Below are 27,658 nucleotides of genomic sequence, written 5' to 3'. Positions count from 1 at the left end.
ATGGGAAACTCGACCCATTAAAGAGATAGGAATATTGACTCTCTTCCTTAAAGTGTAAGTGATATCTGAATAAAGATATAATCAATCATAAAAATACAAATGACTTCGCATGACCAGTTTTAACAAAATGGTCACCATTTTTACAACTCATTATGAGCTATAAAGTGGGCATTTAACACACACACACACACACACACACACACACACACACACACACACATATCCTGGAATCACAAATGAAAAAAATCTAATATGTATTTCAGAATTGCTGAACCAATAAATTACCTTATCACTACTAGGTGTGGTGTATGTAATGTAATCCCAGTGACTCAGGAGCTTGAGGAAGGAGGATGGCAAGTTTGAGGCCACCCTGGGCAAATTAACAAGACCTGTCCCCAAATTTAAAACAAACAATAACAAAAAAATGAACTCAATGTTATTACCCCTTCTGCTTCTTTTATGTGATCCTGGGTCGTCTTCATCTTCAGTGACTGTATCTTGATCGAGGTCCTTTTGTTCTATTTCTTTGCTTTCAGTGCTAGTATCAAAATCTTCCTTTTCTTCCTCCCTTTAAGATGAAAACAAAGAATACACTTACCGATGAATATATTATTCCATTTATGAAATATTATCTCGCTTTACTGTCATGTAGATCTTAAAAAAATATTATTGTCTGCCTAAAAAGTATCAGGCATTATTGCTTAGTAAGTAGTGAACAATAAGACACAGTGTTTATAGTCTTGCAGAGAAAAGATAATTATATATGGTAAAATTAAAATATGTAATAAGTACCAAAAGATGCCAGAAAACATTTCAAGAAGAATCAAACCTGTCCGGGATCAAGAGAGGCTGTTTTGAAGAAGTGGTATTTAAACTGTGACTCTAGGAAGATGGGGAAGTAGTGAGCAGTAGGAAATCTGTATATCATGCAGAAGAATAACATGTGCACATAAGCACAGGCATGGACCTGAAGAGAAATGGGCTTATAATTTTGAGAAATGTGTAAGTGAAAAATCAGTAAATCAAGATATACATGAGAAAAAAAGCAGGGTTAGATCAGGTTTGGTCTTGAAGGGCATTATCCTAAAAGCAATGAGAAAAAAACATATAGTTTACACAAGGAAATTGGTATAATTTGAAAGTACTTTGGCTGCTAATTGTAAAGTTAACCAGGTGACAGTGACAAAGAAGACGAAGGGACACCAGTAAAGAAGCCACTGTAATAGGGCAGGTGGCTGGCTAGGAGGTGACGGCAGCTCAGAGTAGAAATATTGGAGAAGAAAAGTAGTTCAATTCCTATAAAGTACACAGAATGAAAAATATGGATATTCACACTACTTTGCTGCTTAAATTAAAACTAAAATTATATGGCCTTAGAATAAATTCCAACCATTTATGTTCTACATTCACAGAGTGGTTTTGCAAGCTCACATGTATTCAGAAGAGATAACATACATAAGTGAGACTGGATGAGTATAAAAAATACAGTGGTGGTGTATGCCGAGAATCCCAGCAACTCAGGAGTCTTAGCAATTACCCTTAGTAACTTAGTGAGTCCCTCATTCCAAATAAAAAAAAAAACAAAAAGGGTTGGGATGTAGCTCAGTGGTAGAGTACCTCTGGGTTTAAAAAAAATTTGAAATATGGGCTGGGTATATAGCTTAATGGTATAGAGCACACACTTAAAGCATGTGTAAGACCTTGGGTTCAATCCCCAGCACCAAAAATGAAAAATAAATAAAATATATAAAAAATCAATCAAGATCATTTTTATGACATAAAAACCACTATTTAATTCAGAACATTTTCATCATTAAAAAAAAATCCATTTATAGTTACTTCTCATTTTCTTTTTCCCACTGCCCCTGGCACTCATTTTACGTTCTGTCTCTATAGATTTTCTTATTCTGGATATTTCTTAAATAGAAACATAAAATACATGGCTTTTTGAGACTAGCTTCTTTAATTTAGCATGTTTTCATGGCTCCTCTACATTGCAACATTTATTGGAACTCCATTCCTTTCTGTTGCTGAATAATATTCTCCTCTATGATGTAACACAGAAGAAATACACCATTTTGTTTATCCATTTATCAACTGATAGACATTTGAGTTGTTTCACTCTCTGCCATTAAGAATAATGCTGCTATGAACATTTGTGTATACATTTTTGAGTGATGTATGCTATTAATTCTCTTGGGTACATAAGAGAATTGCTATAACATGTTTACATACAGCAATATAGTTTTAACTTTTTGAAGAACTGTCAAGTCACTTTCCTAAACAGTTATACCATTTTATAATCCCATAAGCAATGTACGAGAATTCTAATTTCTCCATATCTTTGTCAACACCTTACATCCATCAGTTTGATTACAGTTATCCTAGTTGGAATAAAGTGGTATTGTGGTTTTAATGTGCATTTCTCTGATGGCTAATGATGTTGGGCAGTTTTTCATACACTTATTGTATGTCTTCTTTGGACAAATGTCTGTTCAAATCCATGTCATTTTAAAATTGTGTTGTCTTTATAGTTAAGTTATAAAAATTCATTACATATTCTAGCTGCAAGTCCCTTTTCAGAGATAGAATTTATAATTTTTTCTCCCATTCATTAGGCTTTTATTTCCTTAATAGTGTCCTTTAAAACACACAAGTTGTCTCAATTAGGCAGAATTAATATAGTCAAAATGGGCATACCACCAAAAGCACTACAGATTTAATGAAATTTCTTTTAAAATTCCAATGATGTTCATGGAAATAGAAAAAGCAGTCATGAAATTCATTTGGAAAAACAAGAGGTCCAGAATAGCTAAAGCAATTCTTAGTGAGAAAAGTGAAACTGGAGGGATCACAATACCAGACCTGAAACTATATTACAGAACAATAGTAACAAAAATAGCATGGTGTTGGCACAAAAAACAATGGAACATTATAGAAGACACAGAGACAAATCCACATAAATACAGTTATCTTATACTAGACAAAGGTTCCAGAAACATACATTGGAGAAAATGGTGCTGGGAAAACTGGAAATCCATATGTAGTGGAATGAAATAGAACCTCTATCTCTCCCTCTGCACAAAACTCAACTTAAAGTGAATCAAGAACCTAGGCATTAGATCAGAGACCCTGTGCCTACTAGAAGAAAATGTACACCCTACAGAACTGACGACCTTAACAAAACTCCTAAAGTATAAGAAATAAAATCAAGAATCAATAAAGAGGGTGGTATCACACTAAAAAACTTCACAGTAAAGAAAACCTTCAAGAACATGAAGAGAGAGCCTACAGAATGGGAGAAAATCTTTGCCACCTGTACCTCAAATAAAGTATTAATCTCCAGGATACACAAAGATCTCAAAAAACTTAACAATAAAAAGCAACTCAATAAATAAATGGGCAAAAGAACTGAACAGGCACTTCACAGAAGAAATATGAATGGCCAACAAATTTATGAAAAATGTTCAACATCTCTAGCAACTACAGAAATGCAAATTAAAACCACACTGAATTTCATCTCACCCCAGTCAGAACAGCAATTATCAAGAATTCGAGTAACAATAAATCTTATTGAGGATGTGGGGAGAAAGGTTTACTCATATATTGCTGGGGAATGAAAACTGGTGCAACCACTCTGGAAAGCAGATTCCTCAGCAATCCTGAAATGGAATCCCCATTTGATCCAGTTACCCCACTCCTTGGTATATACTCCAAGAACTTAAAATCAGCATAACTACAGTGATACAGACACGTCAATGTTTATAGGAGCTCAATTCACAATAGTTAAGTTATGGATCCAACCTAGGAGCCTTTGAACAGATGAATGGAAAATGAATGGATATTCACAATGGAATATTGCTCAGACTTAAATCATGGCATTTGCCAGTAAATGGATGGAACTGAAGAATATATGCTATGTCAAATAAGCCAATCCCAAAGAATCAAAGGTTGAATGTTTTCTCTTATATGCAGATGCTAATTTACAATAAGTGGGGACAGAATAGAGGTATTTTGGACCAGACAGAGGGAAGTGAAGGGAAGGGAGGTAGTATGGGGGTAGCAATGATAGAATGAATCAGAGATTATTACCCAATGGAAGTAAATTAGTCAATCCCCAAAAGCCAAAGGCCTAATGTTCTCTCTCTGATATATGGATGATGACACACAATAAGCTGGGGTGGTGGGGGGACAACAGAAATTCATTGGATTGGACAAAAGGGAATAAAGGAAAGGGCAGGGGGATGGGAATAGGAAAGACAGTAGAATGAATTGGACATAACTTTCCTATGCTCATATATGAATACATAACCAGTGAAATGCCACATCATGTACTGCAAGAATGGGAGCCTATTTAGAAGTTATAATCCATGTATGTATAATATAATATGTCAAAGTGTATCTAAAAATAACAAATTAAAAAATAAAACACGTTTTCAAAATTTTGATTAAGTCATTTAGTTGCCAGTCTTTATATGCCATTTCTATTAACTTTTTATATTTTTATTAATTTTTTTGTGGTCCTGGGGATTTCACTCAGGGATTTGCTGATGCTAGACGTTATCTCTACACTAAGTTACAACCCTACCCCTTTTAAATTTAATTTTTGAGACAAGATCTTGCTAAGTTGCTGAGGCGGGCCTTGAACTTGTGATCTTCCTGCTTTGGTTAACTGAATCACTGAGATTACACGGATGCATCACTGCACCTGGCCCTACTTTTCATAGCTAATTCTTACCCCAAACATTTTGAAAAGCAATAAAATACTTTGGCAGTCTCTAACTTACCTAAGGTGCTATCATCCTTTCTCTCTACCATAAACTGAAATTTCAAATCTCATCCCTCTCCATCTGTGAAGCTCAGAGGAACTCTGAAACAGTGGGATGGTGCTAGTGGAAATAAACTATGCATGCAAGAAATATTACTTGTTAAAAACCTATTGAAAGCTTTCTGTAAAATTATCATTTAAAACATTAATTCTAAGAGAAAATTGGTCTAAAATTTAAAAATTTAACACATCTATACTTGATGACTTCCTATATATACATTTTATAAGCTTAACAACACAATTATTATGTACTTATAGAAAATTAGTTTTCTAAGATTTGGAAGTATTCTAGAGTTTAAGTTTTTTGATTTTTATCATTTATGTATGTTAAGATGAATAAATAAAGCCAGGTAACCAGTTGTAGTTCAAATCATACCCTATAGATATATCTGCAGTTGAATTTCTTTGCTCATCTTCCTTCAATTTTTCTTGTTTCTCTTTCATTTTTTGTTCTTGCTCCTTCAGTTTTTCTTCCTTCCTTTTACGAATTCTGAAAGTCAAAGTAAAATATTATAGTCTACTGATGCAGACATGTTTAATTTTTAGTATCTTGCCTTTATCAAATTATGAAAGATGCTCCAAATGTTACTGCAATCCATTCAATAACTTCTTTGTAAAGCCATCAAACATCAGAATAAGCCATATCATAACAATGTAAAATATAATTTTTAGATGTAAAGAAATAGTTTTTAATACCATGACTGACTGCAATTATATTTTACCTAGCAGCTGCTTCTTCCCTCTCTTTTCGATGTTGTTCTGCTTTTAATTCCCGGAACTCCTGCTTTGCCTGTCGTAATATATCAACATAATCTTCAATGAAATCCCTAGTAGAAACTAAGGTCAGTAGCTTCCCACAGAGAGCATGAAGTATCTTCATTTTTTCTCCTGTCAAAAATTGGTAAACAACTTCTTTATTATCAATTAGAAAAAGGAATTGTGTTTGAAAATTTTAAATTTGTGACTCTATATAGAATACCTAAGAAAGAATAATGAGTACTCTTCTCATGGTCAAACATGCTAATGGCATCTTTTCAAAGCAACTTGGAATCCAATTTAGCAGTTATGTGACATATAAGTCATTCTAAATATTAATGTCCATCTTACATATACTAGCTAAATGGACATGAAAATTTTTCTAATTGCAAAGAATTATTTTTCAAGTTTTAATTTTTAGGCTCACTAATAAAGTTCAAATCAAAACTAAATTATGGGCTGGGGCTGTAGCTCAGTGACAGAGTGCTTGCCTAGCATGTGTGAGGCACTGGGTTCTATCCTTAGCACCACATAAAAATAAACATAAAATAAAGGCATGTTGTACATCTACAACTACAAAAAAAATTTTTGAAAAAAAAAAAAAAAAAAAACAACTAAATTATGATCACATGAATTAAACACATGGTAACAAACTGTTACTCTTAAGAGACTGTACAAAATCACTGCTATAAATTATAAAGACTATATGAATGTTGGGAATTAAGGTGCTCTACATTTATTGTATGTTCTCTAAAGTTCATTAAACTCTATACATTTTTTATGTCATAATTAAAATTAATATGAAAAACAGGCTCAATTTAGATCATTATTTGTAGTCTAACAAATTTTTCTTAAAAGACATTTTTTTCCTTTCTCTTTTAAAACATTATCATCTAAAATTTCTCATCAGCTTCTTTGTTTTCTGGGCACAAGGGACACAAAAGGATGGGAGATAGGCAGTTTATAAAAATTTCAACTTGTTAACTACCTGGTGTCAAATCATACACTGAAGTGCTTGATAGTTTTTTTAGTAGGCTAGGATTGCTCAAACGAAGCTCCATACAGGCATCATCTGTAGCATCAAATCCTCCTCGTTTCTGATATCTGTACTTTGCATTTGCTGACGTTACATCAGCACCTGAAGCTAAGATGTGCAGTCTGAGTATTTCAGAAAGAGTGCAGCTATCAAGATCCAAGCTTTTCAAACTGCAGCCTGTAGTTATTAAAAATGAAATAGTCATTAGAACATAAACAATAAATACTTAGCAATTTAAAATATACCTTTATATATTAAAAATAAAGTCAAACAAAAAGCAAAAAATAAAAAGTAAAAAAAATAAAACCCACACATACCCTGATGTAACTGTGGCCATGCAGCTGCCAAAGATGCAACTGCAGACAGTGCAGATTTTGTGGGGTCTGCATCTTCATCCAAAGCCTCTGTTAAATCTTTAAGGAAATAAATACTTTATTCTAGTGCAAATCAAAGCCTGAATTTTGGGAATAATGCCCTTTTAAAATGATTAAAGAAATAACAAACAGCTTAACATTCAGGAACCTCAAAAGAACACTAAATACAAGCATTATTCACATTCTGCCTATTCTCCACCTACATCTACACATCCTAAAACACACCACACTAACATTTTCCTTACATAACATAAAGAAGACAATTTCCAAATTACCAACAAGATGCACTTACATAGTACAAAAACATGGTAAAATGCACTTTAGAATTAGAAACAAATCCTCTCATTCAATATAACCTTAGAAAAAAGCCCACTGGGAAAACTGGAATCTACTTAAAGATACCCAAGCTTTTATAAATATTTTAAGATCAAATCATAACAAAATAAAGGCTATAATCATCACAAAATGAACCCAGAAAAAAGATAAAAAGAACTAACTAAGTACTGCTGTTACTACTTATTTATCTTTATCTTTTTCATTAAAATTTCCTATCTTTATTTTGAAAACTCTCCAGTCCAAGAAACAATGGGATGATTTCCTTGTATTTTCCAAATGAATTGCTTTAGGTTTGAAAACAATGCTTGGCTTACGAGTAGGACTAAACAGCAAATCTACTGGTACAAATGTAAAGCATTAGAATAAAAATTCCTAATTTAATATACAGATTGATTAAAAAGAAGTGTCAACTAAGAGAAACCTTTGCTTACCAAAACAGCCCTAAAACAGCCCTTCTGTTACAGTACAAGTTTAAACAGTTTCGGACTAGGCATCAGATAATGTATGCTCTACTATATCCTTTAAACAAATCACTTAACCTGGGCTTCATTTTTCTTAAATGGGTGAGTCTAGATCAGCAATTTTCAAATTCTTCAAACAAAATATTTCTTGGAAGCCCCAAAATAAGAGATAAAAGGTGTCCTTGCTACAGTGGGGTAGAGAGATAAGAATTCTGCCATTGATCTTTCCAATCCTGCAGTGGCACTGAAGAATCTTTGAACAGCTTGTAGGATGCTTTCAATTAGTTTGAAAATCACTAGGCTAATCTGGTTCTGTGTAACCTTCTACCATGATTCCAGTACAAAGTTACCAAATTGACAAGATTAACTTTAGAGAAAGAAATGCTATCTTTTAATAAAGGAAAAAGGTAGCTCAGAGATCACATCTAATTACAATAATTGACTATTTCATGACACTAAAAGCATCAACAGGCTGACACAGAAGTTATGTGACTAAACTGATCACACATGACAAAGTCATACCTATCAGGCCTAATCTAGCCCAATGACAGACAATATATTCTTTCTCACCAAGGAAAATTACACTTAAAACTTTCAATTTTCATCTTATATATAAAGTCAAACAAAATTAATAGGCATTTTAATTTTTTCCCAATCAGGACTTCAAAAACTCATCAAGTCCTAGATGCACAGTTATAACACTGTGTTGGCTCTCTTCCTTAGCAGCACCATCAACCTATACTATCTATAGAAAAGTTATAATTTCCTAGGATCAAGGTTATAAATACCTTAGAAAGTGAACCAACCACCAGTGTGAGGATAGCTTATTTATTTATTTATTTATTTGTTTTTTTATTTTGCAGCAGTGGGGATGGAACCCAGGGCCTCCTGCATGCTAATCAAGCACTCTGCCACCGAGCTATTTCCTGCAGAACAGTTTATTTTTAATTTATATATAGCCTTCTTGAGAAACTGTAAATATCACTCTAGGATTTGTTTAGATAGTCACTTGGGTACATCACACCAAGAGAATATAACTGAAATGTTTCTATGATGGTCTGAAACATATTTATTATCATCTTACTCTAGAATTAATACATACAATTCCAACACTAAACAAGATATCCCAGTAAACACACAAAACTGTTCTATGTAAGAAGGATGCTCTTGTTTTTATAATTTACTTTTTTTGTTTTGTTTTGGTGTTGGAGATCAAATCAGGGCCTTGTGTATAAGCAAGCATGAGTCACCAACCCTTGTTTCCATGCTTTGAAGGGTTTTTAAGTTCATGATGTGAAACTAAAAGACAGGATTTTAAAATACAAGATTTTAACAACTGCTAATCAACATTTCTTAGATTTGATATAAAAATAGAGACCAAGGACTAAAGAAATTAGATCTTCTTGAAGACATAATTTTATAGGTAATGCCAATGTGACAAATATTCAAATTTTCAACTCTGCTGCTATATTTAGAGGCAACATGGTAGTCATCATGAGGGTCTAGATCAACTGAGCTTGTAACACATTTCCTTATTAGTCATGTTTCTTTAAGCACATCTCAGTTTCTATATATGCAAAATGAAATTATTCTATCTATCTCACAAAGGTGGTTTGAGGATTAAATAAAATAACAGGTATTTCATTTAACAGTGTCTTATATCACTTACTAGCTGTGTGATCTATATTACATAACTTCACTGAACCTGAGTTTTCCCATCACTAGGATAAATTAATTCTTCTCTTTTCTGATCAATTTCCCTTGCTAGAAATTGCAGGAAACATCTTACTGATAACACCATTGCTAAGGATAAGTAAGACAAATTTCAATCCCATTTGACTATTCAATTGCTTTTTTAGGAAGAGCTATGAAAAAGCTTTTTTTGTTATGGAGAAGGGAGAATAAATGTGAGGAAAAGTGAAGTTACCACTGGGTAACATCTAGGGCCCTCACTAAAACAACTATATAAAATGTGAACAACAGAATAGGAAAGTGAGATGGATGAAAAATGCAAACTATGTTTTTTTCTTCCCAACTTCAAATTTAAAACCTTTATTTAGTGGTCAATGTTGGTTCAGACAGACAGACCTTATATTTATACTTATAAGACAGTCCTTTGTAAGAACAGAGCTATAAAATTTGCATATCAAACAAATGGCAATACAAACCACATCATTTCTTATATATATTTTTTTCCTTTATACTAACTGATTTTTTCAACATAATTTCCTTTTTACTCCCCCTCCCCTTTTTTCCTAATTGGGACTTCAAAAACTATAAAATTTATATGTTTAAATCCTGAACTAAATATAGCCTTATGTCTTGTGTTAAGATCAGAACTTGATTAATAACCCTGTTAACGTTATTGGCTGTGATATAACAATGGCTAAAAGAATATTTTCATTTAATTGACTAAAATTATTTGAGAAGACAACAAGGGTTATATTGCTAAAATGGTGATCAATGCTCAAGTGGGAGACTAGGACAACCAACATCAGATGCATACTCATCAATACCCTATTGCTTCAGGGACCAGACCTAAAGGAAAGATGAGCTCAAATTGTCTAAGGCCAATGAAACTATATGAATGCAGGAATGCCCCATTTTTTGTACCAACATTCTGCTATCCAGATGTTTCCTAGCAGTTATTTCTTTTCTTTTTTGGTACTGGGGATTGAACTCAGGGGCGTTTAACCACTGAGCCACATTCCCAGCCCTTTTTTATATTTTGAGACAGGGTCTCACTGAGTTGCTTAGGGCCTTGCTGAGTTGCTGAGGCTGGCTTTGAACTCTCAATCCTTCTGCCTCAGCCTCCTGAGTACTGGGATTACAGGCATGCACCACCATGCCTGGCACTCCTATCAGTTATTTCTTATTGTGAATTTTTATGCAATACCCTTGATTTTTTAATCAAGCTTCTGGTCCTAAACTTCCTATGTGGTATGTTCACAGAGTATTATTCAAGAAGCTAAATCCATCTCTGAATATAAGTGCTTAATAGTTCCTCTATCAAGGTAAATACTAAACAAAATGGTGAACATACTGTTTTAAAAAATAAAAAAAGGATCTTCTTTGAGAATTATTAATACATTAACATACCAAAAGACTCTAGATAGTTAAGAACATAGAATTTTAAGAACATTTCTAGTTCAAACTAGTTAAATAAAAGTGAAATTGTTCTTAACTGGTCTAAAAACTTTCAGATCTGAAATGAAATCAGAAGTAGTATTTTTGATTTCAAGTATTAATAATAATTAGTTTTTCCTAAAGTGGGGTTAAAAAAATGAGTGCTATTTAACATAATCTTTTGGGATTACAGACACTAGCCAGTGAAATCTATTATATTCCTAAATCATAGGAAAAGTCTAAAGGAATAAAAAGCAAGATAAATTGTGGGAAAATGTCTTTAAGGTCATTGGAAACAGGTTACTTTAAAATAAAGTTTTTACAAAATAACAGGTAAAATGTTGTCAGTATCAGTACCTGACCTGGCATCAGGTAATCTGAATAACTATATTTTCTAACTGTAAAAGTCCAATAATCTTTAAAAACTAGTTTCAAAGCAAAGCTACTATGGTTCAGCAATAATGTTGAACTCTGACCTTTGGTGTCCGCATCAGTTATTTGCTCTTTGGCTACTTCCTCTTCTTCTTCAGCTATCGCCTGGAAGATTGCAGTCAGGAAGAAAAAAAGCAATTCACATAGTGGGCCTTCACTGTCATTTCCTACAAGAGCTTCCTCTAATACTTCTGTAAACAAAATGTTTAAAATGAAATTTAAAGTTTTGTTCATGACTGAAAAAACAACTCCACTGGAATAATAAACATTTAATCGACAACAGAAAGCAGAGCCAAGTATTATCCAGGTCAAAAAAATGGTTACAATAAAATACAATAAAATCATAAGCCAAAGTCACTGTGTTCAAGCAAGCCCAAATAGCCTCAACAGACCAATATTTCATTCAAATTTAAATTTGAGGCACAAATTCAGGCATATTTTACAGATTACAATTTTATTCTGATAATCCAAATATCTGTCATTGTTATCCCACGGTTCTCAAGAGCTATGTGGGACATTATTGTTTACTAATTTGTATATAGGAAAGGTGATTATTAGCTTTAAATTTTAATTCCAATATTGTGTTCAAGAGTTAAATAAATGTTTATCTAATTCATCTTACCTACACCAGCATTGTTTAAATCTTCTTGATTAATAAGGCACAATGATTCATGCCTTACCTAGATCATAAGGAAAAACTGAAGCATTTCAAAGCCCTCCTGAAAATTTTTTTTGGGGAGATAGAATCTTGCTATGTTACCCATACTTGGTTCAGATTCATAATCCTCCAGCCTCAGTCTCCTGAGTAGCTGGAATGAGAGGTGTACATTACCATACCCAGCTTAAGAATACACTCTTATTAAAACTAAGAACTGCATTATAATTCTGTTTTTTTTGAGGGTTCCTACATGGATTTTTTTTTGGTACTGGGAATTGAAATCAGGAGTGCTTAATCATTAAGCCCCAGTCCCAGCCCTTTTTCTCATTTTTTTATTTTAAGACAGGGTCTCATTAAGTTGCGAAGGCTGATTTTGAACTTAAGATTCTCCTGCCTCAGCCTCCTGAGAAACTGGGATTACAGGCATGCACCACTGCTCCCCACATACCTACATGGGCCTTAAGAAAATATTTTGGCTTTTAAACAGTTAAAAATTCAAAATGAGACCTAAATCCCTCCTTAAACTCTATTATAAATGTTTATACAAAGTAAAAGTATGTAAGTACACAGGCGAAACAGAATTATAAATCAAAGGGACGCAATAATTTATCAGTAACCATGCGCATACCACTCTCCACTCAAGTAGTGGAGTCTATTCCTCCAACCCCTTCAGTTCCAGGTAGCCTGTAACTGCTCTGACCAATGGAACGTGGTGTAAGTAATGCTGTGTTAGTTCCAGGCCCAGTCTTTTAGAAGGCTGGGAGTTTCTGTTTCTTGCCTTCTGAACCTTCAGCTGCCACATTAGTGCAGAAGAAATGGGAGGTTATGTGAAGAGAACCGAGGCATCAGACATATGCATTAAGAAGCGGTCTTGAACATCTATCCAGTTAAACCTTCGGATAATTACAATCCTAATCAGGTAACCACTCAAGAGACCCCAAAAAATAATGGAACAGTTTAGTCTAGTGACCCTAAGAACTTTGAGAGACAGCTTGTTTTTTTAAGCCAGTAATCTTAGGGTGAACTACATAACATATCGGAATATAACTAGAGTACTTGCCTAGGGTTACGCCCTCAGGAAATTCATCTTGAAGATCAAAAAGTTCCCCAAATGCATTAAGGAACTCCAAAACCATTAGAGCATCACCAAAGATTTCAGGAGGTAGTCTAGTTTTCACTGGAGTTGGTTCAGGAAGTTCCTACAAGATTAAGCAATTTATATAACTTTTGAACCAAGTATAGGTAAATACAGTATATTCTTTACCTAATAAAAATTATTGTATATAAACCAGTAGTTCTTAACAATCCTGGATGTTTATTACAATCGTCTTTGGAACTTTTACAGATGTCCTGAACTTATTCCAACTTCCCGAAATTACAGACTCTAGGAAGGGACTTTGAGAAAAGGACATTTTCCTTCCAAACTGAGAATGCAACTTTAAGCTAAGGTGCATTTCTGACTGTATTTCCTAATTAAGAGGGTCTTTTAATCTAGATTCTGAAGTCAAATTAGTTGTGCAAATGTTGTTTTCAGTGCAGTATCTCCTTATGATATGAAATACAGTCCCCCATAGACTGATTTGGAAGTGTTTCCTTATAAGCTGAGTTGAATGAGTTCGATTTTAGATACTTTGGTTACTTCTGGAAAAAGGCAAGAATCCATACCTAGCAATCAACCTAAATGCATGTCTGGCTACAGCAATTATCAAATTGTCAAGGACCACAAAAACTGATCAATTTTTCCTACAGAATAACAATCATTATCAAAGTTTGTTACAAAGCACTAGCAATGCTACCTTGGAATTCTAAGGTTAAATATTTGCTTAACTGGTTATATCCTCTTAGTTTAAAATATAAAGAAAAGAGGTCACTATTAAATAAAAGAAACACTTCATCAGCAAAGTCACATAGAGCTTATAAAATACACATGTGCCAAATATATAACATGCTTTTACCTTAAGGTCATCACATTCCATATCTTCTCTGGGTTTACTCCATTGTTTTAGGTATTCCATATATTTTCGCTTTTCTTCACGTAATTTCTCTCTTTCCTAACAAAAAAAAAGGTTAGTAATAATTCTAAAAGAAATTTATTAAACAGCATCAACATCCCCTGAGAACTTGTTAGAAATACAAATACTTGGGCTCCACCCTAGGCTTCCAAACCAGGAACTCTGAGGTTAGGACTATCAATTGGTTAACAAACCCTTCTGGTAACTTCAATGTACATTAAAGTTTTAGAAGCACTAATCAGAATAACACCTATTAAATAATGCTACAATAATAATAATGCCTGGTACATAGTGGCTCCTGAATAAATATTAATTTAGCTTGATGCTGCCCACCCACTACTTGAATTCCATTAGATCCTGACAAAGTAAATCAACACTAGAGTACGTAAATAAAACCTCCCCTTTTATTTATAATACACTTGTTATTTTCAAGATTCATTTGAATCAGTTAACAGCCCAGAGACATGCAGAGGGAACAATAAGTAAAACAACAATAATTATATATAGTCGATTCAGTTCTCTTCCTTATAATCCAGGCTATTTCTCTCGTTCTCTTGGTCTTTTTCTGAAACCTTAACTTCTTAGTTCTGGTATTTGAAGCTGCAAGGGAAACACTGACCTTGTAAGGTCTCTAATAAAGCAGAGTGCAAATAAAATATCATCATGATTTTCCAGTAAGCATTTTTAAAATGTTACTACTATACCCTAACTTTGTGAATTTTAGAACACCAAAGATAACTATGCACTTATCAGATTTTCCACATAAAATGCCTAATTAGAGAACTTATAAACTGTGCTTTGAGCAGTCTGCTGTAATACGTTTTTTCCCAGAAAAACAATTCTTACAGGACATTTAAGATGGGCATTCTCATTCATTGTTGCTGAGAGTGTATAAATAAGCCCATGTTTGACAAACACTTAGCTATGCATACATATAGAAAGTATTTTAAATGTTCTTACTATTAAGAACTGATTAAATGATTTACTATTCTACTTCTACATATTAACCCAGGGGCAGAGTCAAAAAAACAAAAAACAACAAAAAAAAACCCAAAAACCACAAACCCCCCCCCAAAAAAAAAACCCCAGAAACAAACAAAAGATTCAGAAATTTAGATTTATGAGCAAAATACTATACAGCACTTAATTATAGTTACTTGATGAATTATTAGGCAGTTACTAAAAATTCCCCTTCAGATTATTTAGTAATCTGAAGGAATGTTAATAATGTTAGATGAAAAAAAGCATAAAAAATTATAAATGGTAGGTGCTCTAACTTTTTAAGGTTGACTAAAGACTGGAAATTAATTCAAGTGTTATTTATTCTATTCCCTACTTGTTACCATTAAATTACAGGTGATTCTTGTTGTTCTTTACATTTTCTAGACTGAACTTATATTAGGTCCCTGACAGCATCCTAAGAGCCTATTTGAAATACTTCAAGAAACTATAGGCAATTTGAATGAATACAGTGTGTAACCTTATCCTGTGAGGCTAGTTGTGGATACCCAAAAAAACAACCTATGAAAATGCCCAACTTGGACAGAACTAGCTATTGACGTCTATAAGGAATATCTATCACTGAAGACTATAATTAAAGATTTGCTGGAATACCCTATAATTATACACACTTTGTTTTTCAAGGAGGATAAGAATACCATCATAAATTCTTACTGATCACAGAATTAATTTAATTTTTTTCATTAATTTAGACAGGGTCAACTATGCTGACCAGGCAGGCCTTTAACTCCTAGGCTCAAATGATTCTCCTGCCTCTGCCTCAAGTGTAGCTGGGACTACAGGTATGTGCCTGATTTGAATTACTGTATTTTCTAACTATTTCCTTTATCTTTGAAAGTTTTATGCATAATAATCTTCCTAAATTTGGAACTCTAAATAATGAAGATCATTTGGGTTGCATTTTAACAGTTTTAAGTGAGACATAAAGACATGTAGAAATATGTTGAATCTTGCTGGGCAGCTGTAATTCCAGCTACTAAGGATGCAAGTTCAAAACTAGGCTTGACAATTCAGTGAAATCACTCTATCTCAAAATTAAAAAAGTAAGAAGGGCTGGGGATATAGCTTATTGGTAGAGATCACTGGGTTCAATCCCTACTACCACAAAAGAAAACATTGTTTATTGGCACTTGATGCACACTCACGAATGTGAATGAAAGTGCTAAAGTATTTGAAAATTAACAATGAATTTAAATATGTAAAGTAATATTACTATGTGCAAGAGCAAACTAATATTCTAAAATGAATACCTTCTCTCTTTCTATTTTAAGTCTCTCCTTTTCTTCTTTTTTCTTTAGTCTTTCTTCTTCAACAATCTTCTTCAATTCTTCCCTCTTTTTCTCTTTATCTTCCTTTTCTTTTTTCTTTGCTTCTAGGGCATCTGCTTTTTCTCTTTTTAATTTAGCCTTTTCGAAAGCTGTGGAGAAGGTTAAACTTAAAAATGTAAACAGGCAAAAAACAACATTTGGCATTTTTTGATGTAACAAAAAAATTCCTGAAATAATTTATGGTTAAATGAGATTAGTACAGACTCACAAAATTCCTGAAGGGAGTCAGCAGATGATAGATTTAAATGGGAAAAGCAAATTGGATAGATTTAAGACAAACTATAGTACTGGGACAAACAAATCCTGCCTTTGAAAGTCCTACAAACTGTGATCTGAAGACAAGGCAAGGTAATCATCTTGTTAAAAATGTAGACTCTTAGCCCTCATGCAAACTTATTAATATAGAATCTTCATTTTAACAGGAGTCATGTGCACATTCAAGTTTCGGCAGCAATGTTTTAAAAGACTGTGAGAATCAAACATATTATGTTTATAAACTCTGAAAATTCCTACTTCTGATAAGTTATCTGAGGGTAAAAAATACTTATACTTAAAAAAAATATGTCCTCCACTTGGGCCCAGGAGAAATATTCTTTCTTGTTCCTAAAGAGTTTTGGGGGAGATGTTAAAACTCACCCAGTGTCTTCATTTCTTCTTGTTTCAAAAGTTTGTCTCTTTCTTTAGTAGCCTTGTTCCTATAACCCGTGATACTCTGTTTATTAGTAAAGCTGTCTTCCTAAAACACAAACCAAGAAACTAAACTTATAAACCACAAATTGTACAAACTGATGGTTTGCCTGGCTCTTACCATAGGAAGAATAAAAAACAAAATTTAGAAGTTGACAATAAATGTACCTTCTTCATACCAAAATGAGTTTTTTACTCTAAAGTACGACTGAATTTTTAATAATTCTAGTCATAGTGATAGACAGAATATAACATCATAGCTCTATGAATTACTAGAATATCATCCCAGGAAAAACAACTGGTGGTACACAGTCTTAAAATATGCATTAGAGAAACAAAACAAAAATCCTCCAGATTACTTTATAAACTAGATAGGGTAAAACATCAAATATGAAAAAGGCTGAGAAAAGACATGTCAGAAACATTTTTGTGCCACTGTTAAACAATATCAAATGTTACTTTATTCCTCGTAAGAATGTCTCTAACCTGCTTCAATATGTACAATTTTATTATCTATTAGAAACGTAATAAGTCAAATAATTCATGTGAATATTTGAGTACCTAGCATATGTCAGGCATAATACTAATAATCATGGTCATAAACAAGATAGACTTGCTCCTTTCCTTACAGATAATTAGGCTAAATTCTAAAATGGAAAGTCTAAACAGCCAAAAAAGAGTTATAACTAAGCTGGAGAAAGTAAAATTGGTAATGAATGATTCTAACTTTAGTTATCTCAGTGAATAATAGTATCAATACCACTGCATCATTGAAGCAAGGGATCAGTTCTGAATTCCAATTCAAATCCCAGCTTTTATATAGTTACTTTGAGAATGTAATCTCTCTTAGCCTTTCTCTTCATTTGTAAAATGGGATCCTACCTATTCTGAAGAGCTATTGTGAGGCTTAAAGGATATACACAATAAAGTGTTTGGTATAAAGTAGGAATAAAATTAAAAGCAGGTTATTATATTGAAAATTAGTTGGAAGAAGGAAATAAGCTTCATCTATGGTAGAGGGCACTGAGAGGAGTGATAACAGCCTGGAGAGAAGGAAAGAAAAACAGAATTCTCCAGCTAAGGTTTTTTATCAAGGAAGAAATAAGAAAAACATCTTGTTCTGCTTGTTCCTCTTACAGCACAAGCAACTCTTTTGTTCATCACTTAAATGAAGCCTGGAAATGATTCTTAAAGACTTCTCAATAAATTTCTAAATCATGCTGACTGTGCTGCAAACTATACTTAGAAACAATGAGAATCTAACTTTTAAATGATTATAGCTATCAGCAATCCCTAACTAGTGGAAGAGAACAAAAACAGAATGCATAGAATGAGGGTATAAGAAAATAAAAACAAAGAAATGGAATTAAAGGATTATAATAATCGAACAATCGAACATAAATTTCCTTTCCAACTTAGTTGTATTGATTTCTTAGTTTACCCAATTCTGTAAGTTTCAATTACAGAAACTTTCATAGAGTCCTTGCTCTCTGAATTGAGAAATGGCAATGACTTGGCATAGAATAATTCCTTATTGTTAAACATGAGAAAGACAAATTGGGGAGTGAGCACAGAATTAAACACATCAACCTAAATTGCCTTTCCCCTTTTGTTCTAAAACTCCTAAGGAAAAATTTACTTTGCATTCTGAGGTCTTTCATTACATACATTCTTATTTGCTTGGATTTAGGCCACCAGCTTTTGCTTAAAGACTATTTTCAGACTATACACAAAACAATTAAATATTTAACCAATTTGAATATTATTACGAAAAGAACACATTAGAATCATTTGACAGAGAAATTAGGACCTCAAGAATAACTACAGCTTTTTCTGCCTTGTTTCCCCATTATATTCCTCTGCGTACTAAAAGGTCAACTATGCTATACTCACTACTCAGTGATGCCTTGCAAGAACCCCCAAATCCCTTGTGATCTTTTTTCATACCTTAAATACTTTTCCCACTTTTTTTTTTTTTTTAACATTTTTTAGTTGTCAATGGACCTTTATTTCTTTTATTTATTTACAAGTGGTGCTGAGAAACAAAATCAGTGCCTCACACATGCCAGGCAAGCGCTCTACATGAGTCAGAACCTTGGCCCCTTTTCCCCACTTTTTTGCCTCATCATTAGAAATCTTGTATTTTGTTTAGCTCAAGTATTATTCCTTTTTAAAGTACTCCATAATTTCCTCTAGTCAAGAATTTTTTGCTCTTTACACTTCAATCTCATAATTTAGTCCTACATTTCATCCTGCTTTACATTTCAATAATTGCTTATATGCTTGCTTCCACCTTGGCAAAAAATTCATGTGGCATGAGAACGGTGTCTAATTCACGCTTAAAGGCTCTACAAACCTTAAGGCTGAGCAGCTATCAACACACAGTTCACACACACATTTTCTTGTGTACATTAATCGTTTTCTTCTTACAGGGTGAGAGGAACCAAACATTGCTCTTGATTCTGAATAATGTATTACTAACAACTGAAATGTAGTTTTAACCTCTTCTCTACTTACTTGACTAATACATACTCGCTTGGGAGGTCTCCCTCTTCTTCTATTAGCAGGACTAAAGATAAATGTAGGTGGATCATCAGGGAAGAAATAGGAAAAATCTTGTTCTGCTATTTTATATGTTGAAAGAGATGATGCCTTCATAAAAAAAAAAAAAAAGTACAATAACAACGCATTAGTAAACTATGTTCAGATACTACTACTAATGTGGTTGTAAAGACCAGGCTAAAGACATTAGAATTTCATGTGTAACTGTGTAGTGAGACACATTTTAGTTGGTTTACTTGATCCTTTTCTAAATTACATCATTAATCAGCCTTACCAGAAAGAAAACTATAATTCAAAGATTTCCATAAAATACAAAAAATGTTTTTATCAATTTGCCTCACACTGTACCACTGAAATAAATGCCCAGCCCTTTTAAATTTTTTTTCTTTTATTTTCAAGACAGGGTCTCACTAAATTGCCCAGGTCAACCTCAAACTTGCAATCCTCATGCATCAGCCCCGTAAGTTCCTGGAACTATAGGTGTGCCCCACTACATATGGCTCAGAATCCTGAATTCTAAAACTACTTCAAAATTACACATATAATAATCTGTTTTGCTAATTTTATCTGAGATTTTATATGTAAATAATCAATTCATATATTTAACATTAAAACACACACTATATTAACTCCATAAATTCTTTTTGTTTTTACTTGATACAAAATATTTATGGTTACAGTGTAATGTTTTGTACCCCAATACATTTTTCTTAACTGTTTCCCATCTCCTGGGTTTATATTTTCCTTTTCAGGGTCAGGTAATAAATACTGTAGTTATCAAATTTTAAAACTTTTCTGGATAAAAGCAGAAATATTTATAAATTCATATAATTTCACCTCAGAATTTAAGTTCAGAAGTCGATCCCCCCCCCACTTTTTTTTTTTTTTTACAGTACAGAGGATTTAACCCAGGGACTCTCAACTACCAAGCTACACTCTTAGCCCTTTTTATTTTTTATTTCAAGACAGGATCTAAGTTGTCTTAGATAGGCTCTAACTTAATCCTTTTGGGATTAAAGGTATGCCACCCTGCATGGCCAATCCCATTCTTACTAGAAGTTGTATGATTCAAAGATAATAACCAAATTTTAAGAGTTTCTTTCCCTTTACCTTATATCTAGAACTTGTTTACCTGTCATCCATGTCTAACTGTAAATGTTTTACTAATTTTGGCTTAGTGGTCAAGATCATCACTTTCTCACAAAGAAAATAAATAATGATATAAAAATTTAAGTATTAAAACAAAAACACTTCTGAGAATTTGATTTTCTACATAACATTTTTAGAACACCATTTTTCAAAAAATATTCCTTAGTTGTCAATGGACCTTTATTTTATTTATTTATATGTGATGCTAAGGATTGAACCCATTGCCTCACACATGCTAGGCAAGTGCTCTACCACTGAGTCACAACCCTAGCCCTAGAACACTATTTTTAACACTTAAAATTCAATCACTTCTGGCTATCATGATAAATCCATAATCTATTAAGATCTTACATCAAAGTAGACTCCATTAGGATAATTTTATGTTATCCTACATAATCCTGAGTATATAGAACTGCTCTTTAATGTGCTATATAAAGCACATGGGTAGTTTCTTCTCAAATATAGGATGAGTATTCCTTATTTGAAATGCTTGGAATCAAAAGTGTTATGGGTATTTTAAGATTCTGGAATATTTGCATACACTTAATATTTTAGGGATAGAACAAAATTCATTTATGTTTCATACATACCTTGTATACACACCCTAAAGGTAAATTTATATGATTTTAATAATTTTATGCACAAAACAAAAGTTTCATGATGTAGAATTTTCCACTTTGAGTCATGTCAGTTCTCAAAAAGTTTCAGATTTTGGAGCATTTTGGATTTTCAAAATTAGAGATGCTCAAACTGGAAATCCATATGCAGTAAAATGAAAATTAAGCCTCTATTTCTCACCCTGCACAAAACTCAACTCAAAATGGATCAAAGACATAGGAATTAGACCAGAGACCCTGCACCTAATAGAAGACAAAGCAGGCCTGAATCTTCATCATGTTGGCTTAGGATCAGACTTCCTCAATAAGACTCCCAAAGCACAAGAAATCAAAGCAAGAATCAATAAATGGGATGGACTCAAACTAAAAAGCTTTTTCTCAGCAAAGGAAACAATAATGTAAAGAGAGAGCCTACAGAGTGGGAGAAAATCTTTTCCACATGCACTTCAGATAGAGCACTTATCTCCAAAATTTATAAAGAACTTACAAAAATTTACACCAAAAATACAAAGAACCCAATCAATAAATGGGCTAAGGTACTAGACAGACACTTTACAGAAGACACACAGGCAATTAATAAATACATGAAAAAGTGTTCAACATCTCTAGTAATTAGAGAAGTGCAAATTAAAACAATTCTAAGATTTCATCTTACTCCAATTAGAATGGCTTTTATCAAGAACACAAGCAATAATAAGTGTTGGTGTGGATGTGGGGAAAAAGGCACACTTTTACATTGCTGGTGAAGTTGCAAATTGGTACAGCCACTCTGGAAAGCAGTATGGAGAATCCTAAGAAAACTTGGAATGGACCCACTTTTTGACCCAGTTATCCCACTCCTCAGTTTATACCCAAAGGACCTAAAATCAGCAAACTACAGTAACATAGCCACATCAATGTTTACAGCAGCTCAGTTCACAATAGCTAGATTGTGGAACCAACCTAGATGCCCTTCAACAGATGAATGGATAAAGAAACTCTGGTATATATTCAGCCATAAAGAAGAATAATATTATGGCATTTACAAATAAATGGATGGAATTGGAGAATATCATGCTAAGGAAATAAGCCAAGCCCAAAAAACCAAAGGCCAAATGTTTTCCCTGATAAGTGATAATGGGGGTGGGAGGTGGGGAATGAGAGAATAATGGGGGAGCTTTAGAATATGTAGAAGGAAATGAGAAGGAGGGGGGGTATGAAAAATGGTGGAATGAGACAGACATCATTGCATGTATGTACATGTACTATGTACATGTATGATTACACGAATGGTATGAATCTGCACTGTGTACAACCACAGAAACGAAATTATGTACCCCATTTGTGTACCATGAATCAAAAGCTAAATAATGATAAAAAATAAATTAATAGTATAATATAATATAATATAATGGACTCCTTTGTTCAACTTAAAAAAAATTAGGGATACTCAACCTATACAGAGGATGCTATTAGGAGTACTTAAAAATGCAGAAAAGAGTGGGTATTTATATATACTATATATATTGGTTTTAATAACATTAATTGTCCAAAATCCTTATTCATATACACACAACACACAATAAATATCCACATTTTTGTATATTTTTAAGTACTCCTAATAGCATCCTCTGCCAACAGTGGAAATCAAATTGTTGTTTTTGTGTATGTTTGCTTAAACAAGTATATGCAAGCATACCAGAATATCTAGCAACCTTTTATACTTTTAAGTAAAAAGTATTTGCTATAACCTTAATTTCCATTTATGAAGTAAAATTAAGCTTCTTTTCATGTTTATTGATTGTTTCTTTTTCTTTCTTTCTTTCTTTCTTTTGTACCTGGGATTAAACCCAGGGGAACTTAACCACTAAGACACATTCCCAGCCCCTTTTAAAAAATAGTTTACTTAAGAGATAGGATCTTACTAAGTTGCTGAAGCTGGCATTGAACTCACAATCCTTCTGCCGTAGCTTCCTAAGTTGCTGGGGTTATAGGCATGCACCACTGTGCCTGGCTTGATTGTTTATTTTTCTTGGTGAAATACATGCTTTATGTTTTCCACCATTTTTCCCAATTGAGCTGTTTCTATTCACTGATATATCAGAGATCTTAGTAAATTAGGAAAATTGGCCAACTGATTATTTAATATAAAAATATACAATTATCCATATACTCATTGACTGCCTTGTAAGGGTCTTGCTAAATTGCTGAGGCTGGTCTCGTACTGCCCCAGTTTCCTAAGTTGCTGGGACTACAGACATTTGCCACTTCACCTGGTGTGGCTAATCTTTTTTTTTTTTTTTTTTTTTTTAAATTAAAAAGTTGCAGTAACTGAGATATCTAACAATTCTAGCAATTGCAAAAATAGTAAGTAAGCCAATAAATACTTTTAAAAGTACTAAAAATTAACTCCAGATATGAGTTATTTAAAACCATCTTTTGACATTTTTATAATGTTACAGCTTGATAACACTATTCATTTCTTATTTTTCTTCCTTCTAACAAATAATTTCACAACTCTGATTACCTTAATTTTAATGACTCCATCTTGTGGTTCACAGTGTTGCTTCAGAAAAAGTTTTAGTTTATCACGAGAAAATAAGTGTTTTCTCCTGCTATGGGGGAAGAAGAAAGAGGGTAGTATCAATATCAAAGAATATTCAACTCAAACTCCAAATTTTCTGTAAATTTATAAACTAAATTTTGAGCCCAGGAAATTAAAGATATTTCATCTTCCAACAGTATTTATGTAGAAATTATGGAAACTTTGTGCAGAGGTATTTATGTTGGAAGTTATAAGATCTACTTCAGTGTATCTATTTAAAAGTCTATTACAAAAATAGTACATGCATTTGTTACTTAGGAGCCATTTGGAAATCAAATAAACCTCAAGGAAAATATAATATGGACTATATACCAAACTTTATCACTCTTCCAAATATCGTCATTAAAATTATTTTAAAAAGTATAATTGGTAGATTATCAGATATTACATAATACTAAGTAACTCAACACTGAAATGGATATTGTAAGCAGGGCTGAATATAGTTTTTTTTTTTTTTTTTTTTTTGGGGGGATGCTGGGGATCAAAACCAGGGCCTTGTGCTTACAAGGCAAGCACTCTACCGACTGAGCCATCTCCCCAGCCCCTGAACATAGTTCTTATTGAATTTTTAAATCTTTGGTATTTAAATTTCATATGGAAGCCAAGAAATATGTAGGTAAAAATTAAAGGAAGTGCTTGGGTTCAGTGGCATGCCCCTATAATCCCAAGCTACTTGGAAGGCTGAGACAGGAGGATCACAAGTTTTAGGGCAGCCTGGATAATTTAGAGAGACCCTATCTCAAAAAAAAGGGCAGGAGATACAGCTCAGTGGTAGAGGAATTGTAGGGACTTGGGTACAGTCCCCAGTACCATCACCTCACACACACTCTCTCTTACACACACACACACACACACACACACACACACACACACCATCATCATCATCATCAACATCATCATAAATAATTAAAGAGAATTAAAATTAAGATTCCAAAACATACGATTTTTGATTCTCCCTTATCCGCAGTCTGAAGAAAAAAAAAAAAAACCACGGAACACCACTAACAACAAAATCAAATCAATAAAAACTCCACATATATCTCTGGAAATATCCAAACATTTTTATATGATTCGAAGTATTCTCTTCAAGAAAAAGCCAAGTTAGAGGTTGGGGTTGTGGCTCAGTGGTAGAGTGTGCTCACCTCACATGTGTGAGGCACTGGGTTTGATCCTCAGCATGAAATAAAAATAACTAAATAAAATAAAGATATTGTGTCTATCTATAACTAAAAAAAAAAAAAAAGAAAAAGAGGAAGAAAAAAGAAAAAGTTAAAAGCTTCTATAAGTGAAAAAACAATAAGAAGTTTTTTGGGGGGTGGTTGATGTTTTGTTTTGTGGTACTGGGATTTGAGCTCAGGGATGCTTTGCCACTGAGCTACATCCCTAGCTATTTTTATTCTTTATTTTGAAACAGGGTTTTGCTAATTTGCTTAGGGTCTTGCTAAGTTGCTGAGGCTGACCCTGAACAGACCATTCTCCTGACTCAGCCTCCCGAGTCACTGGGATTATAGGCATGAGCCATAATATCCAGCAATATAAAAGTTTTAAAGCAGGGCCTCCCAAAAATGTATATTCTCTTTTTAAACTTTAAGTTTCATTATAGCAAGGATTCTTTGGTTCTCTGCTATATCCCAGCACCACACAGTAGTTGGCAAAAAAGAAGGTACACACTTGTTGACTATTGAATAAATAACTAACCAGTCCTCAAAAAGACTACAGTGTTGTATATGGTAGCTACTAGTGATCTATGGTTTTATTAATTAGGTAAAATTAAGAATTCAGTTCCTTATTCTGCTAGCCATTTTTTAAGTGTTTAACAGCCACATATAGCTATCAGACTATCTTACTGGACAGTTCACATATCATAGAAAGATGTATTATCTGTACTACTCTAGCATATCAAGCCATCTTCATTATAGAAATATTACTATCTCTTCATTAAAAGAATAAAACTATCTTTTGATGCTAACAAAGTGTTAGTCATTTACGCTTTCTATTGTCAAGTATAATCCTCTCACTTTGTAATTCTTTGGTTTACAAGTTAAGAAGTAAATGTGTTAAAAAGGCTATCTAAGATCTAGCTGAATAATTATAAAGAGTAAATAAAAAAGTAAACAGAAAAATAAAAAATTAGAGAATTTATACTATATAAATAACATATCTTGAACTAAAGGGAAAAGAAAAAAGACAAAACTCAACTGTGAATAGGAAAATATTTGCAGTCTCAACTATCCTATTCATTAGTCCATAAACTAATTTAAAGGTTTCAATAATCCTGCCAGGCACAGTGATGCAGGCCTGTAATCTCAGCAGCTAGCAGGAGGATCACAAGTTCAAAGTCAGCCTCAGCAATTTAGTGAGGCCCTAAGCAATTTAGTGAGACCCTGTCTCAAAATAAAAAATAAAAAAGGGCTGGGGATGTGGCTCAGTGGTTAAGCAATCTTTGGTACTGCTGCTGCTGCTACTACTACTACTAATAATAATAATAAAATACATTAATATTAAATTGAGAATATTATATTTCAATTTACAGTAAAATGTAGAATGTTCTAGAACTCTTAAATTAATGATGGGTTTCCCAACACCAACTGACTGACAAACCACATACCTCAATACGGCTATACAAAATGTGATATATCTGACTCAGGATTTTCTTAACATATCTTTTTCTTTGGATACATGTATGTATGATGAAATATATAATTTTACATCAAATGATATGTAAGACTGACCCCTAGATGGCAGGTTCATGGCTAGTTGATGTCAACATACTTTCATATGACTACAAGCCTAACAAACAGACAATAGGAATTTTCTTAAATATATCTCTGCAAGCTACAGTCAGTTCTTTTTTTCGGGGATGGGGGATGGAGCAGGAGAGGTAGTAGGGATTGAACCTAGGGCCTCAAGTATGCCAGACAAGTGCTCTATCACTGAACTATATCCCCAGCTCTGCTCCTTCTTTTAAACTTTATTTTGACAAAGGGTCTTGCTAAATTGTCCAAGTTGGCCTTGAACCTGTAATTCCCTTGCTTCAGTCTCTGGGGTAGATGGGATTACACGTGTGCACCACCTCAGTTGGTTAAGTTGGTTCTTTTATACTACAAATGTGTCATATTTGTAAGTACTATTAAATTTCTCATCTTTGAAAACACCTCTCTCATGAGAAATACTTTATAAATAAAATCCTTCTTAATTCTTCAGTTTGAAGACTATTTGTGGTTAGTTAATAACCTAAACAGAGGGTTTAAGGAGTCCTAAAAATGAATTAGGATTCATTTTTATCAGTGTTAAGAAAATATAAATTCACTTTAAAAGCAGAAGTAATCATCTGCAACATTACTCATTTGTTCTAAAGCAAACCTTCTAAATCTAACCTACACAATTATTGTACTTTACTTTATAGAAGATGCTGAGTTTTACCTGATCTGTGTTGCTTTAACAATAGCAGACTCATACAATTCCTTTTTAGTGGGTTGCACCTTGTACTTGAATAATAAAGGATCAACTGCATCTTTTTTCTTCCTAAAGAGATGAAAGACACAAATCAGTTACTGATGATAAACCCTCCCTGCTGTTCCCTTAGCTAAAATAGTACAAAGCTCAATTTAATGTTGGTACTTATTTTAATTACTCATCTGATAAAATTTCCCTTACGTGAAGAAAGTAACTAGAGACAAACAAGCATTGAG

The 27,658-nt window shown here is 33.2% G+C and overlaps 1 protein-coding gene across 7 annotated transcripts in view; it reads right to left on the bottom strand.

Annotated features, from left to right (window-relative positions):
- Positions 1–27,658, bottom strand: part of BAZ1A (bromodomain adjacent to zinc finger domain 1A) — a 172,294-nt gene that overhangs the window by 24,887 nt on the left and 119,749 nt on the right. For 5 of the 7 annotated variants that reach the window (XM_079119410.1, XM_079119412.1, XM_079119409.1 and 2 more), the window contains 13 exons: positions 27,390–27,491; positions 23,889–23,976; positions 19,572–19,706; positions 17,004–17,103; positions 16,290–16,456; positions 13,963–14,058; positions 13,068–13,206; positions 11,394–11,540; positions 6,938–7,033; positions 6,573–6,797; positions 5,551–5,716; positions 5,205–5,318; positions 444–568 (listed from right to left, as the gene is read on the bottom strand). In XM_079119410.1, the coding sequence (XP_078975536.1) occupies positions 444–568; positions 5,205–5,318; positions 5,551–5,716; positions 6,573–6,797; positions 6,938–7,033; positions 11,394–11,540; positions 13,068–13,206; positions 13,963–14,058; positions 16,290–16,456; positions 17,004–17,103; positions 19,572–19,706; positions 23,889–23,976; positions 27,390–27,491 (1,700 nt within the window). The remainder of the gene's footprint in view (positions 1–443; positions 569–5,204; positions 5,319–5,550; positions 5,717–6,572; positions 6,798–6,937; positions 7,034–11,393; positions 11,541–13,067; positions 13,207–13,962; positions 14,059–16,289; positions 16,457–17,003; positions 17,104–19,571; positions 19,707–23,888; positions 23,977–27,389; positions 27,492–27,658) is intronic. The other 2 variants (XM_079119407.1, XM_079119408.1) reach the window with 2 other exon arrangements.

The sequence above is a fragment of the Sciurus vulgaris genome (genome assembly GCF_902686455.1).
Source record: "Sciurus vulgaris genome assembly, chromosome: 2".
Taxonomy (NCBI): Eukaryota; Metazoa; Chordata; class Mammalia; order Rodentia; family Sciuridae; genus Sciurus; species Sciurus vulgaris.
Note: the sequence above shows the minus strand (reverse complement) of the source record. Positions and strands in the feature narration are given on the sequence as shown.